The following is a 14,202-nucleotide window of genomic DNA, read 5'->3' as shown; positions in this document are numbered from 1 at the left end:
AGAGTACTATTGACCAGCTAGCATACATATACACTTAACACAACACCATTCTTTAAAGAAAGTGTCACAGAAAATTTTATTATTTCTAAAACAGTACTTGCTAAATAAATAAAACTGCCATGTAAGGTAGCAGTTTTGAAAATATTTTACAGTACTTGAACTTCTTGATTTTAATCTTTTTTGTTTAAATTTGCTCAAATCTATTGATTCATCTCAATAATTTTCATAACTTTGTTATAAAATTTTAAGTAAAATGAATTATTTCCTTTAAACAGATGCAAGTTTTTCACTCTTAAAAAATGTTCTATTTGATTTTTTTTTTACTTTTTTATTGTAATCCACTGAAATTGGTCAAAATTTCCAAGAATGATGTGACCTATAAAAGATTTCTAGTAAGTCCTAAATCCATTTCACATGCATCTAGAAAAAAATGATTTATTTATCACTAAACACTGAGGAGATTGTATCAGAAATAGTGTGGCCAGCAGGAGTAGGGAAGAGATTGTGCTCCTGTACTTGGCACCGGTGAGGCCGCACTTTGAATACTGTGTTCAGTTTTGGGCCCCTCACTACAAGAAGGACGCTGAGGTGCTGGAGCGTGTCCAAAGAAGGGCAACAAAGCCGGTGAGGGGTCTGGAGCACAAGTCTTATGAGGAGCGGCTGAGGGAACTGGGGTTGTTCAGTCTGGAGAAGAGGAGGCTGAGGGGAGACCTTATCGCTCTCTACAGCTACCTGAAAGGGGGTTGTGGCGACGAGGGTGTTGGCCTCTTCTCCCAAGTAACTAACAATAGGACAAGAGGAAATGGCCTCAAGTTGTGCCAGGGGAGATTTAGACTGGATATTAGGAAAAATTTCTTCACCGAGACGGTGGTCAAACATTGGAACAGGCTGCCCAGGGAGGTGGTGGAGTCACCATCTGCGAAGTATTCGAAAAACATGTGGATGTGGTGCTTCAGGACATGGTTTAGGGGACATGGTGGCGCTGGATTAATGGTTGGACTTGATGATCTTGAGGGTCCTTTCCAACCTTAGTGATTCTGTGATTGGTGTTCAACTCTGAAAGACTTTGATGATTATGATTCCAGAACTTTCTTCAGTAGCTTAATCCAATAAAACTGTATTTTAATAATAAAAATACTGAGTAACATTAACACTAAATGCAAATTTACAGTTGCAACATGAATCTTTCAATGTTTTTTCTTATCATTATCAATTAATTATTTTTTCTATTTAAGACATTCATCTTTGAGTATGTGTTGTGCTTCAGTCATTCAGAAAGTTCTTCATTTCTGTTAATGTTTCCTCATCTATATTAAAAGTAAAATCTCATTATTACTGCTTTTCTTTAATGTTCTTTATTCTTTCCAAATATCTCATGAATCATAAGCCAAAACCTAAACATAATATTTCATTTAAGGATTAAGCCATAGTAAGAGAATCAACATTTTTTAAAAAAATATTTTATGCTTCCCACTGCTATTAAAATAAGCAGAAAAATTCTTAGGTGATAGGAAAACTTAATTTTAACATTTTCATGCAAATACCTATGCAATCATCTATTTAAACCAGTATACCTCCATAGCAGCCAGTCTCATGATGATATGGGACCTTCAGTGAACCTGTTTACTGCAGCCACAATATCTACAATCATAACTAACGCAATAGTTGCCTTGGAAAAACCCTCGAAAACTTCCTATTACAGAGTTTCTCATCATTATCAGGAATGAAAAGAAGGAAAAGACAGAGGGCCGGATACTCACATAACTTTACCTAAGTCACTGATAAAGTTGTGTTTAAAATTTCTAAGAGAATGTAATACATATCAATACCGATATGATGTCACTGGAAGATATTTTCTGGATGCATTTGAGATTACTATATTATCCATAAAATGCAAGCAATGAGTTAATAAAGCCAGTTATTCTAACTACAAATATTTGTGAGTATTTAAAATATTAAAATTAATTTCAGGACCTTTTAAATGTAAATGTTAGTCCTATTAGCTCTTACCCTCTCCATTGTTGTCCTCCATGCTCTAGGTCTTTAACAGAAACATTTTTGTACAATAAAACATTGTATAAAAATGTTACAGCCTTTATATAGTAAAGTGCTTTTTAGAGATGGAATTCAATATCTAAGTAAGAAAGAAAAAGCATTTTTCTGCTAGGCAGAGTTTTTCTAAAATGGAAAAATCAAGGGAGATAATTCTCATAGAAGTGCAACAATTCACTCTCTATACTTTGCCTTACACATTACATTATCACTAGGAAGACGTAACCATAGCTAAGAGAAATATGATGAGTGGAACAAATACAAGCTCATCTTTTCCTCCATTACTGCGTTATCTCTGCTTTGTTATCTCCTCTATCCTGCTAACAGGATTAGAAGGTAATGGGAAACATATTTCTATCAGTCAAATAAACACACAAAACTATGAATGTGATCACACAGTGATCTATAAATAACATATTGCAACAGGGTTACTTCCTTGACCATAAACTGCACTTGAAAATTACTCAAAAAGCTGTATTTTCATAGAGGAAAAAAATTTATGTGTAAGGAATTAACTACAGCACTGGTAGTGTTAAACTTCAGTACTGAGTATAAAGTTTATACTGGCTGGATAAATATGCTCACTATACTGGCATGAGTTTTCCAGTTGCATGTATGCAACTATATTGCATATGTTATTAGCTGGGTAAGGAGATATCTTCTGATTTAAAGAAAAACCGAGGTATTTCATATTCAGAGACAATTCTGGCAGTTGCTAAAGTCAGCAAACTGTCACATTACCACTGCTGGAAACAGACAAAACAAAACATGTTTTCAGCAGGATGGTGAAATAAAACTAGAGGAGTAATTACCTCTTAATGGCAAATGACACTTTTTCAGAGTACAGTCCTTCTGGCACAGGTTCATACACAGCCCCTACTATCTGCAAAGTAAAAAAATCTACAGTTAATTGAAGAAAAATATTCCATTATTTATTTGAAGATCCCATAAGTATTGCTCCTTTAAACAACCTGATGGGCATTACAGCATCAGCTCTAACTTGCAAAACAACTTAGAACACATCTTCTAATGCAGAATGTCACTTCTAATCAGGTATCCACATTAATATACATAATCACTGTAGATCAAAGGGCTACAATATCTGAATAAGGGAAACAAACAATGATTTATTTTTATTTGTAATCACATCCTAAGGTGTAATACACAATGCTATAGAAAATCCAATATTATAGTACATCAAGAAATTTACATATATATATATATAAAGCTCCTATTATCACCAAATGCAATGATAAAAATATGCTAGTCTGAGAGATAATAATATACTAACAATTACAAGCAGTTTTTGCAATTAAAATGGCAAGATTCATGCAATTCATGCAATGATAAACACTTGTGCTCATTCACACATCATACCAGAGAGCAGTTTATGCTTCTATAACCTTAAACATAAATTCTCATGGATCTAGTGAACACATACAGAAATAATTGGTAGGTTGATCCGGCAAATCTGAATACCTTAGTTGCCAAGGAGAGCATATTGGTGCTGTAAAACGGTGGGTTCAGAGTTGCCATCTGATAAAGGATGCATCCTGCAGCCCAGACATCAGCCTTCTCTCCGTACGGCTCACTCTTTACAACTTCAGGGCTAAGTAAAAAGCAATGCAACACACAGGTGTTTAAGTCACTTAAAAGTAGGCTAATTTTTTAAAAATCCACAATTTTTAGTTAGTCACTACAACATATTTTCAGACCACATACAGTTATGTTCAAAAGGTTGCATTTATTTCCTTTACCAGCCAAATTCTTAATGTGAAAGTACAATTAATTGCTTTTCCACTTCTACCACAGTTCTCACGACACTAGTGGTTTATATTTTGTTCACTTGTCCTTTCTACTCATTTCATGTTATAATGTCTTTGCACTAAATGGATACAAATGAACTACAGCATTCAGAACTCATTTACAATGATGGCATCTCAATAAAATGGACTAGAGAACAGATAAATATATCACATCCTCTTATAATTCAGATATCAGAAAGATATGAATAAGATTCCTATATTTAGAATGCTAATTGGATGTGATTTTGCTATTAATGCGAGTTAAAAAACTTTTCTGATTATATCATTTTCATCCTCTCAAAACTACTGTAGTGCCTTCCCTGTGAGGACTCTCAACAGCCAGCCGAATGACAATAAAAAAAATCCATTGTAAAGATCCATTTAAAGCAAGTGGAAGAAGGCAGTAATTTCAGTTTTGACTCCATACAGAGTAGGCTCTACTTCCGTCTCTTAATTTCCTCAGAACTTTTCATAAACCCGGATGATAATAATTTACATTGTTTGGGATATTCTGATGCCAGACTTCAAGTCTTAGCAGTAAGTAAAGGTCATATCACATAATATTGTTTTTTTCACTTAGCGTCTTCTCTCTGCAATTATTCAGATATTAAAAAATACATGACTCCTTTCATCTGTAAAATCAACCTGAAAACCTACATGTTTTCCTTTTCCTTTCAGCTTAGAATTTAGAATCACTATACGAACTTCATGATTATACTACCACATTTGGTAAAATGCCTTATTTTGGAGCTGAGAGGTACTGTGTAAATTCAATTAACAATGCAGTCTGGATAAAGTATATTGCTAGACAGTGTGTTGCTGGTATGTACAAAGTGCAGAAAACAGATTTTTAAAATAAATGGGATGACGTCCCTTAGATAAACTATTATGCTGAAGACAAATTAAGTGATCTAAGAGAACAGAAAGTCAGAACAGAGGTCACAGTGTGGGGAAATGAGAGACTCTGACAGGTCACACATTTCTGAAAAAAACTGATCAAGCAAGATACAGATTTCTGTGTGAAACCTAATTAGCAATTTTCCTTGAATTTTGCTGCTACTATTACGTAGCCATAGAGGGGAATACAGGCTGTTGAACATGGTGTTAGAGCATGATACCATTTCTGTAATCAGATTGTCTTTATTCCTCACTGCGACACTAATTCATTAGAAGATTTTGTGGAAATTTCATTTTTATGTATTAAATGTGTCTATTAGAGCAAACACCAGTATTGCAACTTATCATATAGATGATGAGCTCAGTAAGGCAAAGCCCCTGTTCTTAGTAAAGTTCTAATCGTGCTCCTATTCAGAAAAATTAATCTGACTTGAATTTTACAATCTTTCATTCCAGTGATAATTTTCATGCATAAAGAGACCCAAAGCTATAAATTATTGTTTTTGAAATGACTAAATAATATTAAAATCCCAAACTGAGATTATTTAAACCAAATCTATGTAACTATGCAAAAAGTCACGCAGCAGTCACACAAAAAATAAGCTGAATACAACTGAGAGTGAAACAGAAGCAATCATGACCTGGCCTGCAGAATCTTGTATTCATGAACAGCAGGGAAGAACCTAGCTTGAAGTTAATGAAGTCATTTGGTCTGCTTATTCATGCTGAAAGACTTCATGTTCTAAATGCATATCTAATCCCTCCCCTTTTTTTTTTTTAATCAAAAGGAGGACTTGCAGCAGCGTACTATTTGATCTTTTCTTCCAGAATAAATATCTTTAGTCAGTAGGCTCTGATATTTTGAGCATTAGGATGACCAATACCTTAAATAAGTACTGTCTCATTCTTATTATGTACTTTAAATTACTGAAGTAATATTTTTCTAAGGCGACCACGAAAGTTTTACAGAGAATATAAAATCCTATATTTATATGATGTTATACTTTCATGGCTAATTAATTCTGTAATTTAGATTTTTAAATAGAATTTTAAAATATTATTTATTTACTTTTAAGAGATGTAGTGAAATCCCTCACCATGTTCTACAGGCTTGCCTCACCATCTGCTAGTTAGAAATGTGGGTGGGGTACAGTATTTGTTGACTAGCAAAACAGTTCTGCAGTCAAGTTGCATCTTTTGGATCTGCACTGTTGAGGGATGCCAAGCAGAGAAAGTACCTAGTTCTGCACCTGTACGCTGCCACCCACAAACAGGAGTGTGGTGGGAGTACATACAGTTTGTCCAATTCAGTTGACAGCTGTGTATAAACTGTCACTGTCTGGTCAAGACCAGAAAGAATGAGTAGAACCAGACTCTGATTTTTATTCCATAAAAACCCTCAAAAATCAGTTTTAGTCACAAACACTGAAAATTATTTTAAGGGTGTAGTATTGGTGTGACCATTTTTTTTATTTATTTGTAAAGGCAGGATTCTTCCTTAAATTCCTGGATTCAGAGATCTCGACTGGCTGAAACAGGACAGTGGCACTAATTAAATTTTTAGCAAACAGATGTCCACATAGTAAGATGCATTCAGTGTCAAAATAAAATACATAAAGGAAGAAACTCTAAGAGCTGATAAAGAATTTAATTTCCATTGCTCCAAGGGCTGATGATACTGCCATGAAGCAGTAGTACTGATGCTATACTCTATGATAACCAGAGTCTTGGATATTAAGAGGCAGCAGATACTTATATAATTGGTCATTTAGTTCTTGCAGTTAACATATTCAAGATAATCACTACAGTCTTCCTCTATGTTTACAAATCTCTGCTCATTTCCAAATTATGTATTCTAGCTGAAAAAACTTACTTCAGCAGCTTTATGTTAACTATAGGAGAGTGAGTCCTTCACTGAATATATGTCCATAGCAAAACCAACACTAAATTCTTCTATATGAAAGAAACAGAACTATATCTACTGAATAATTCTCCAAATTCTCAGCATCCTTGAACAGATGGTTTTATAACTATTTCTGAGAAAGTTCACTCTTGCTCAACATATCAGCATTGCTTTTATATTTAATAACAAAGTCTTCTATGCCAACAGCATTAAAATGAGTCTTGAATTTGATTAAGCCATTGTTTAATCCAAAGAGTTATGTTTTTTCTTCTGAACTACTTTTGCAAAATTAAGCAGCTATTTTAAATACAGAAGATAGCTCTCCATATTACCCTACATTTCTAATTAGGATCTAAAAAAAAAAAAAAAAAAGAGAAAAATCAAACCTTCCTCTGTTGCTCAAATCAATATTTGTGCTACTTGTAAAACAGTACAATTTCACCAAGTCATCTACCCATGGCCTTAGGGACATTTCTGCAATCAAGCTTTCAGTTACAATTTTGCTCACTGATGTTATTTTGTCATGGGTTTTATTTAAGAATACTTTTAACAGAGATTTACAAACAGACTGTCCCAATCTGAATCTGCTACATTAGTACTATCACACACCTATGAAAGATGACTATCCTCACTGGATTAGCTCATGTTCACATTAGCTATAGTGGACAGAAGTTCCAAAATGAAGGAAGAGTCCTGAATTTGGAGGGGGAAGAAATGGAGAGCTGACAGAATGATGTTTTCAAAACAGCATTACTTTTCTAGAGCTTCTAAAGCTTCTAAGAAATGTTGTCAATATTATGAGGCTGACTTTACATGGGACACAATCAGTGAAAACTTCCCAAGCTGCACAGAACTTCAATAAGTCGCTCATGACTTGTCTTGGTTCAGTGTTCACTGGTTAATCCAAATGCTTCTGACAGGTGTAAGAACAAGGTGATATATGTCATCCAATATTATGAGGCTGACTTTACATGGGACACAATCAGTGAAAACTTCCCAAGCTGCACAGAACTTCAATAAGTCGCTCATGACTTGTCTTGGTTCAGTGTTCACTGGTTAATCCAAATGCTTCTGACAGGTGTAAGAACAAGGTGATATATGTCATCCTACAGTATGAGGAATATTTTCAATTGAGACATGATTTCAACTAGACAGCTATGGATTAATTAAAATAAGAGTGACCCTTCAAGACTAACTCCCAGCAGAAGTGATGGTTATACTGGAAGAGTAAATAAGAAGCATACACCACTGCAGAAGATTTTAACAATGACAGTTATTGCTTTTAGTCTTTATCATTCCTCCAATTAATTATTTACAGTTTGATGGAGATGCTTGCAGTTGGTGGTGTTTATACAAACACTCATGCCTGGAAACCATACCTAGTTGAGGAAGCAATCTAGGCTGAAAATAGTTGGAGGCTAACAAAATATCAGATATGCTTATCCCATTCTTCCTTCCCTATGGATATTGATAGATGGTAGACGAGTTCGCCATATACGGATAAACCTTTCTTTTTTTTTGGTCCCAAATACTAAAAGAGTCTCTGGAACTTCTATTACCTTCAGATATTCAGATAGATTTGTTAAGATACTTGTAAAATAATAGCTGCTTGCAATGGATAGCCTTTTTAGTTGCTGGCAGAATTCATCAAAGCAAAAGTAGAGGAAGGGATTTGCACAATTTTTGCACCTATAACTGCCACAATCCACTATAAAAATGAGACTACCATTCTCTGGCCCAGGCTAACCAGGCATTTATCACGTAGTGTCTTGAAAACCTTCAGAGGTAAAGACTACACAACCTCTCTGGGCAGCCTGTTCTACATTTGACTGTTATAAATGTTGAAAAAAATTTGCCGTACATCAAGTTAGAATCTCTCCTGTTTCAGCAAATGTCTGTTTTCCCAGAAAAGGGACAAGACCACCAATCTCAGTCCAAAGAGTGAGAAAATCAAGCGTATGCTTCTGTTTTGGCACCATTTCTACATTTCTGTGAACCAGGTGGCCCATTTTCATTTTACTAAACTACTGCAGGATGATTTGGGAGTGTTTGGAGACCAGTGTGAAAAAAAACACAGATCTACTCTATAATTAGTTCTCTGAATCACAGAAAGCAGGGGGTAGGGGGGGGGGAGGTGGGCTGTACAAGGAAAAAAATAAAATCTGCTGCTTACCATCAGAATTATCCCAGAAGAGAAAAAAAGAAAGATAGAAAAGCAGTTGCTGCTTATCACAATTTTTTCCCCGATAGTTTGCTGTAAGCTACAGATACACATCCAGTATTATGGCTTCATAATTACCACTAAAAGCAATGGAAGAAGAAACAAGAGCCACAAAACTGACAGTTTGAATAAAGAGCTTGTGTGAACATTGCTGAAAGCTATTTGCATCTCTCATCTATAAGCAGATTCAACACAAGACTTTTGGGGATGTTCTGACTATCCCTTGAGTGATGAAGCTGAAACAGGATTTTCAATCACTATTAAGAATTTTACCTTCACAGTTTTCTATTTTGAAATGTATTGCCACGTAATTCTATAATAATTTATTGCATTGTTTTCTAACTTGTATACATTTTTCTCATTATAAATTGTTAAATATTTTTGTAAAATATTTTACATATATAAAATTTCTTCTTCAAGAAACACACCTTCTCAAGCATCCTACATCTCTGCTGACGCCTATAGAAAATTCATTATTTTCAACATTTTTTAAAATGTATGGGTGTAGGGAAGAAATTTACTACCTTCAGTTTGCAGTTTTATGGTGCAATAAATCTTCTTCCCACCAGGTGGGGAATGTAATTTTAAAATGGTTGAAGTCAGGTAAGAGGGGTAACTCTCATGTGCATAATTGCTCTCTCATCAGTGTAATCTCAACAGTTTCATTTTCTAGTCCAAGCATTGCCTAGAATTTTCCAGTCAGAAAGTTATTCTGTGAATATTTCATTTCAGAAATCTCGTGATTGGGGAAACCTCACAGTATAAAAATTTACAGTACTATTGACTTAACGCTGGCAACAAAAATTGGGAGAACTCTCCACATAATGCAAGGGCCAAGGTTATCAATATTTAAGTACCCTTTCCAAGCAGGCCACAAGTTTCATGGGCTTTTATGTGCATTTATCCCCAACTGAAGGTTTTCTATGAACTTTTTTTTTTAAAGTTAAGTATCTATTTGCAATGTTTTTTCCCCTCATCAGGATACAGTCACAAATATAGTGTGTAGACATATTGGGAAAATATACCATAAAGACACAACTGAGTTTGAATTTGTCCTTGTCTATACACTGTATCTGTTGATCTCAAAAAAAAATTGCTGTGAGTCAATCTGTAAAACTAGTACATGTTTCTAGGCCTTTATTTTTTTAAAGACTTGTTTCAAGGACAATTTAAAAAGCCTTGCAGGCTCTATCAGAAAAGGCGATATTTATAGCAAGCTGCTTCTTCCTTCAGTTGTCTTATTATTACTGAAGAATGTCATGAATTATCACCTTTCACACTGTAATGAAAATACAACAATTATCCAATTAAGCTCAAAATGTGCATAGCTGTTTCAACTAGTTTTATATTTCTGAATTTTCAAGATCATATGCATCTCTAAGTAAATTATAAAGACAATTCAAAATATCATTAATATGTAGTTTAATGTTCCGGTATTACAAACAGAGACTCTGGGAGACTTAAAACACAAACACGCATTAAAGTTCTAATTTACACCTATTATTGTTCCATGATGTGTCCGAAGAAAAGTCTAAAACAAGAGGAATTATAAGCCAGATTCTGAAACTTACAAAATAGAATTTCCCTTTGATGTGATTATTGATTTATATTATTAAAGGCAAGCATCACTGCATGGTCCACACATCTGGTGTTCTTATTCATACAAAAATATCTAGCAAATTGTCAAGCTGTCAGTTTTAACAGAAATGTTGTATACAAATTATATCTAAGTTGTGGCAAAGTGCTAGCCATGTAAATAAAACTGAAACACTTGTATTCTAAAAGGTAGTCATAATATGCCTCTGACAGATACTTCTAAGAATTGGTTCCTTCCAACCAGAAATGTTTTCTAGTGAATTATACCTGCAATTTCTTATGAAATGCTTGGAGGAATTGCCTTAAGTCTGTAACTGTACAAACAGCTCAAGAAAATAAAACGGTTTTTCCCTTTCATCTATGGAACAGAAACCTGAACACTTAAAACAATGGTAAAGTATTTTGCTTATCGAGCTATAAGTCTTTCAGAATGAACTTCATTCACTGCCTTTGCCCAAATAACCAAGCTTATCAAGAAAGCGCATGAATATTTAAAATTGAAATGAAGACATGGAAAAATAAGTATCTGCAAGAAGATGACCACAAGCAGTAGCAAATCCAATTCTGTAACAACTCAAAAATAAACCTAAATCTTGAATAACTGATTTCATATAAGGTGTTAATTTCACCTAAATTTAAACTCTTACAAAGATAGATTTATACTAGGCTAGTGCTCCAGCTCTGTAGCAAATAGAGAGAGATGGGCACATCAAGTGGTTGACTCATCTCATCCTAAAAGAGCTGTTTAATATAGATGGGATGAAATTCATTACTGAAGTGCCTATTTTTTTTCCATTACTTTCAGTAGTCATCTAGCTGCTTGAGTTGACTGAGATACCTGGTTTTTGAATGACTACATGTAAGCAAGATGAAACCCAGCTACACAGACACTTGTTTCTGAACAGTAACTTGCTTCTGACGGTAAGGTATGAATCAGATGACTTTGCAAGTACTTGGATTTGCTGGAACCTAATGTGCAAGATAATTAACTAAAAACTACTTTTCTGTCTAGCAATCACATCCAGTATGGATTAAATGAAAGAAAAAAAAAAAAAAAGAAAAAGAGAAAGCAGACAGCTGAAGATTTTACCTGAATAAGATGGCAACTTTATTGTTGTCTTTTACATAGAATTTAAAATTCCCAAATCTAAATAAAGTCTGGTGACCCAGATGCCTGCAAAAACCCTCACAAAAGTCAGTAGATGAAATATGAGCACAGGATCACAACATAATAATTTAGGCATAACTTGTTATATATTTTAATATTAAATAATTTATTCCTTGATGGCTCACAAACATCATCTGAAAAAGTAAGGCTACATGGGAAACTGGGCAAAGACTAAAGAGGAGGAAAGAGGAGGTTTGCAATATCACCTCATTCTATTCAGCTCACTCCTTAACCACAGTAATAGGCACCCTTAAGAAACAGGCCAGAAGCAAAATAGCATAAGTGGCCTAAACTGTACTGTCACACGATCCTGTGATGAGGAAAAAAAAAATTAATTCCACAGTTTTCTTCTCTAAATTATCTCTAAAATTCCTTCCAGGAATGAACTAAAGCCTTTAACACCCTTCTGGAGATAGGAAGTAGAAAGAAAATACTCTACACATTAATTTGTAAATAGTAATCAACAAAACCTACCAACAAATTACATTTACAACACATTCCTGCATCTCCCAATTTAACAACAGGGCACCTTGATCTCTATAAAAATACATAGACTACTTGTCTGCAGTTTGGATCATATAACTAATTCACTGCTACATCCCTGGATAACACGGTACTACCTCTTTAGTCATAAAATCATTGACCCTTGCTTGTGCAGCTCGAATTGTGAAGAGCCTAGACATTGAATAGTAACCCAGGAAAAGAACTTTTTTCAGTAGAATAGACAGCAAATGCATATATATACACATCTTCCTGAAATCATGAAGTATTTAAATTCAACCTCCTTATGACATTCCTGTAAGCAATGACCAGCCATAACCAAGACGTTTGAGGACTCTAGGTGTGGAAAATGTCAGTTGCCCATGGGAGTAACAGAATTAAAGGCAGTTTAACTCCAAATGATTAAACCCACCATTTATTTTGACCTCTCCCCTCTTTCATTCAAAACAGACATCATTCCATAATGTCCATTTTAAATAAGACCCTGGTAAAACCAGGGATGCAACTCAAGCAGAAAATATGTCACTTGTGGAAGAGAGGACACGGAATGAAAGTGCTTGCAGATGACTCTGACATGAACCTCTTGTTCATTTAGAAGGAATCAATGCCCCTTTATAGCATTTCTTAACCAGATGTCTATCCTATTTCTGATTCTAATTATTTTCTTTATTTCATTTATGCTAGAAGAATATTACAAACATTCAGCCTCCCATTTGTTAGTCAGTTCTTGACATGGTTGTTCTTTCAGTCAGATGCCTAGCTGTTGTGGTTTAGCCCCAGCCAGCAACTAAGCACCACACAGCTGCTCACTCGCCTCCCCCCAAGTGGAATGGAGGAGAGAAAGGAAAAAGAACTTGTAGGTTAAGACAAAAACAGTTTAATAGGACAGCAAAGGAAGAGGAAGAAATAGAATATACAAAAACAAGTGATGCACAATGCAACAATTGCTCACCACCCAGTGATTGATAGCCCATCCCTGAGCAGCGGATTCTGGCCCCCTGGCCAACTCCGGTTTTATATACTGAGAACGACATTATATGGTATGGAATATCCTTTTGGCCAGTCTAGGTCAACTGTCCTGGCTGTGCCCCCTCCCAGCTTCTTGTGTACCTCCCCGCGGGGAGAGCACGGGAAGCTGAAAACTTCTTGACTTAGTATAGGCACTACTTAGCAACAACTAAAACATCAGTGTGTTATCAACATTATTCTCATACTAAATCCAAAACACAGCACTATACCAACTATTAGGAAGAAAATTAACTCTATCCCAGTCATGCTGCCTGCAGTAATTCTTAAGCCACAGTCATTCCATGAAGTAGACTGTGAATCTACTACTGCACAAAATAGGAAAGGGTAAAAAGAGGACAGCAGACCCTTAAAAATCCAGTATTAATATTTCTTTAATGAGACATGGCCACTTATTTCTCTAATGCTTACTCTAATAATGTCTCCACAGAGTCCATGAACTGTATTCTGTTACAGTGACGTTCACTTACTCTACCATTAAAGTTAGCGTAACAACAAAATCATCATTCTGTGCAAAAACTCAGCTGTGGGGAAAAAAAAAAACCAAACAAACCAACCAAGAAATAGTATAAAAGAGATGGAAGAAACTAAGGAAAGACTAAGGCAGTTTGAACAATCCTTGACAGAGCTTTGAAATTTGGCTACTATGACAAAGCAAGCAACTGAACAAAAGCCACACTAGAAACTAAAGCCCAAGACCCAAGTGAAAACAGGAAATAGCTTTAACTGACCACCAAAGGCATGATAAAATAGCAAACACACTATTAAAGAAACATCAAAGACAGCAAGATGACATATAATGGCACTAGAAATTGAAACAGCACACCATATCCTGAGCAGCAAAGTAAAGCAGAACAAGAAATAGTAAAGATTTAAACAGTAAGGATCTGCCAAGTTACCAATATGGCTGATGTCTAAGATAGACGAGAATGGGACAATACAGAAAAAAAAACCACCAAAAGTATTCAGTTCCTACAGTTCACATGTCAAAGTAACACAGTTCATCTAAATGTAGCTCATTTGACATTACTTT

At 35.1% G+C, this 14,202-nt stretch overlaps 1 protein-coding gene across 1 annotated transcript in view; it reads right to left on the bottom strand.

The window, feature by feature from the left end:
* Window positions 1-14,202, bottom strand: part of NEK10 (NIMA related kinase 10) — a gene marked incomplete at its 3' end in the record, with an annotated part of 106,520 nt that overhangs the window by 48,749 nt on the left and 43,569 nt on the right. Inside the window, exons 23-24 of the mRNA XM_081996485.1 lie at window positions 3,532-3,661; window positions 2,865-2,935 (exon numbers count right to left, since the gene is read on the bottom strand). Coding sequence (XP_081852611.1) covers window positions 2,865-2,935; window positions 3,532-3,661 — 201 coding nt within the window. The remainder of the gene's footprint in view (window positions 1-2,864; window positions 2,936-3,531; window positions 3,662-14,202) is intronic.

This window comes from Phaethon aethereus (assembly GCF_964289735.1).
Source record: "Phaethon aethereus genome assembly, chromosome: 2".
Classification (NCBI taxonomy): domain Eukaryota; kingdom Metazoa; phylum Chordata; class Aves; order Phaethontiformes; family Phaethontidae; genus Phaethon; species Phaethon aethereus.
Note: the sequence above shows the minus strand (reverse complement) of the source record. Positions and strands in the feature narration are given on the sequence as shown.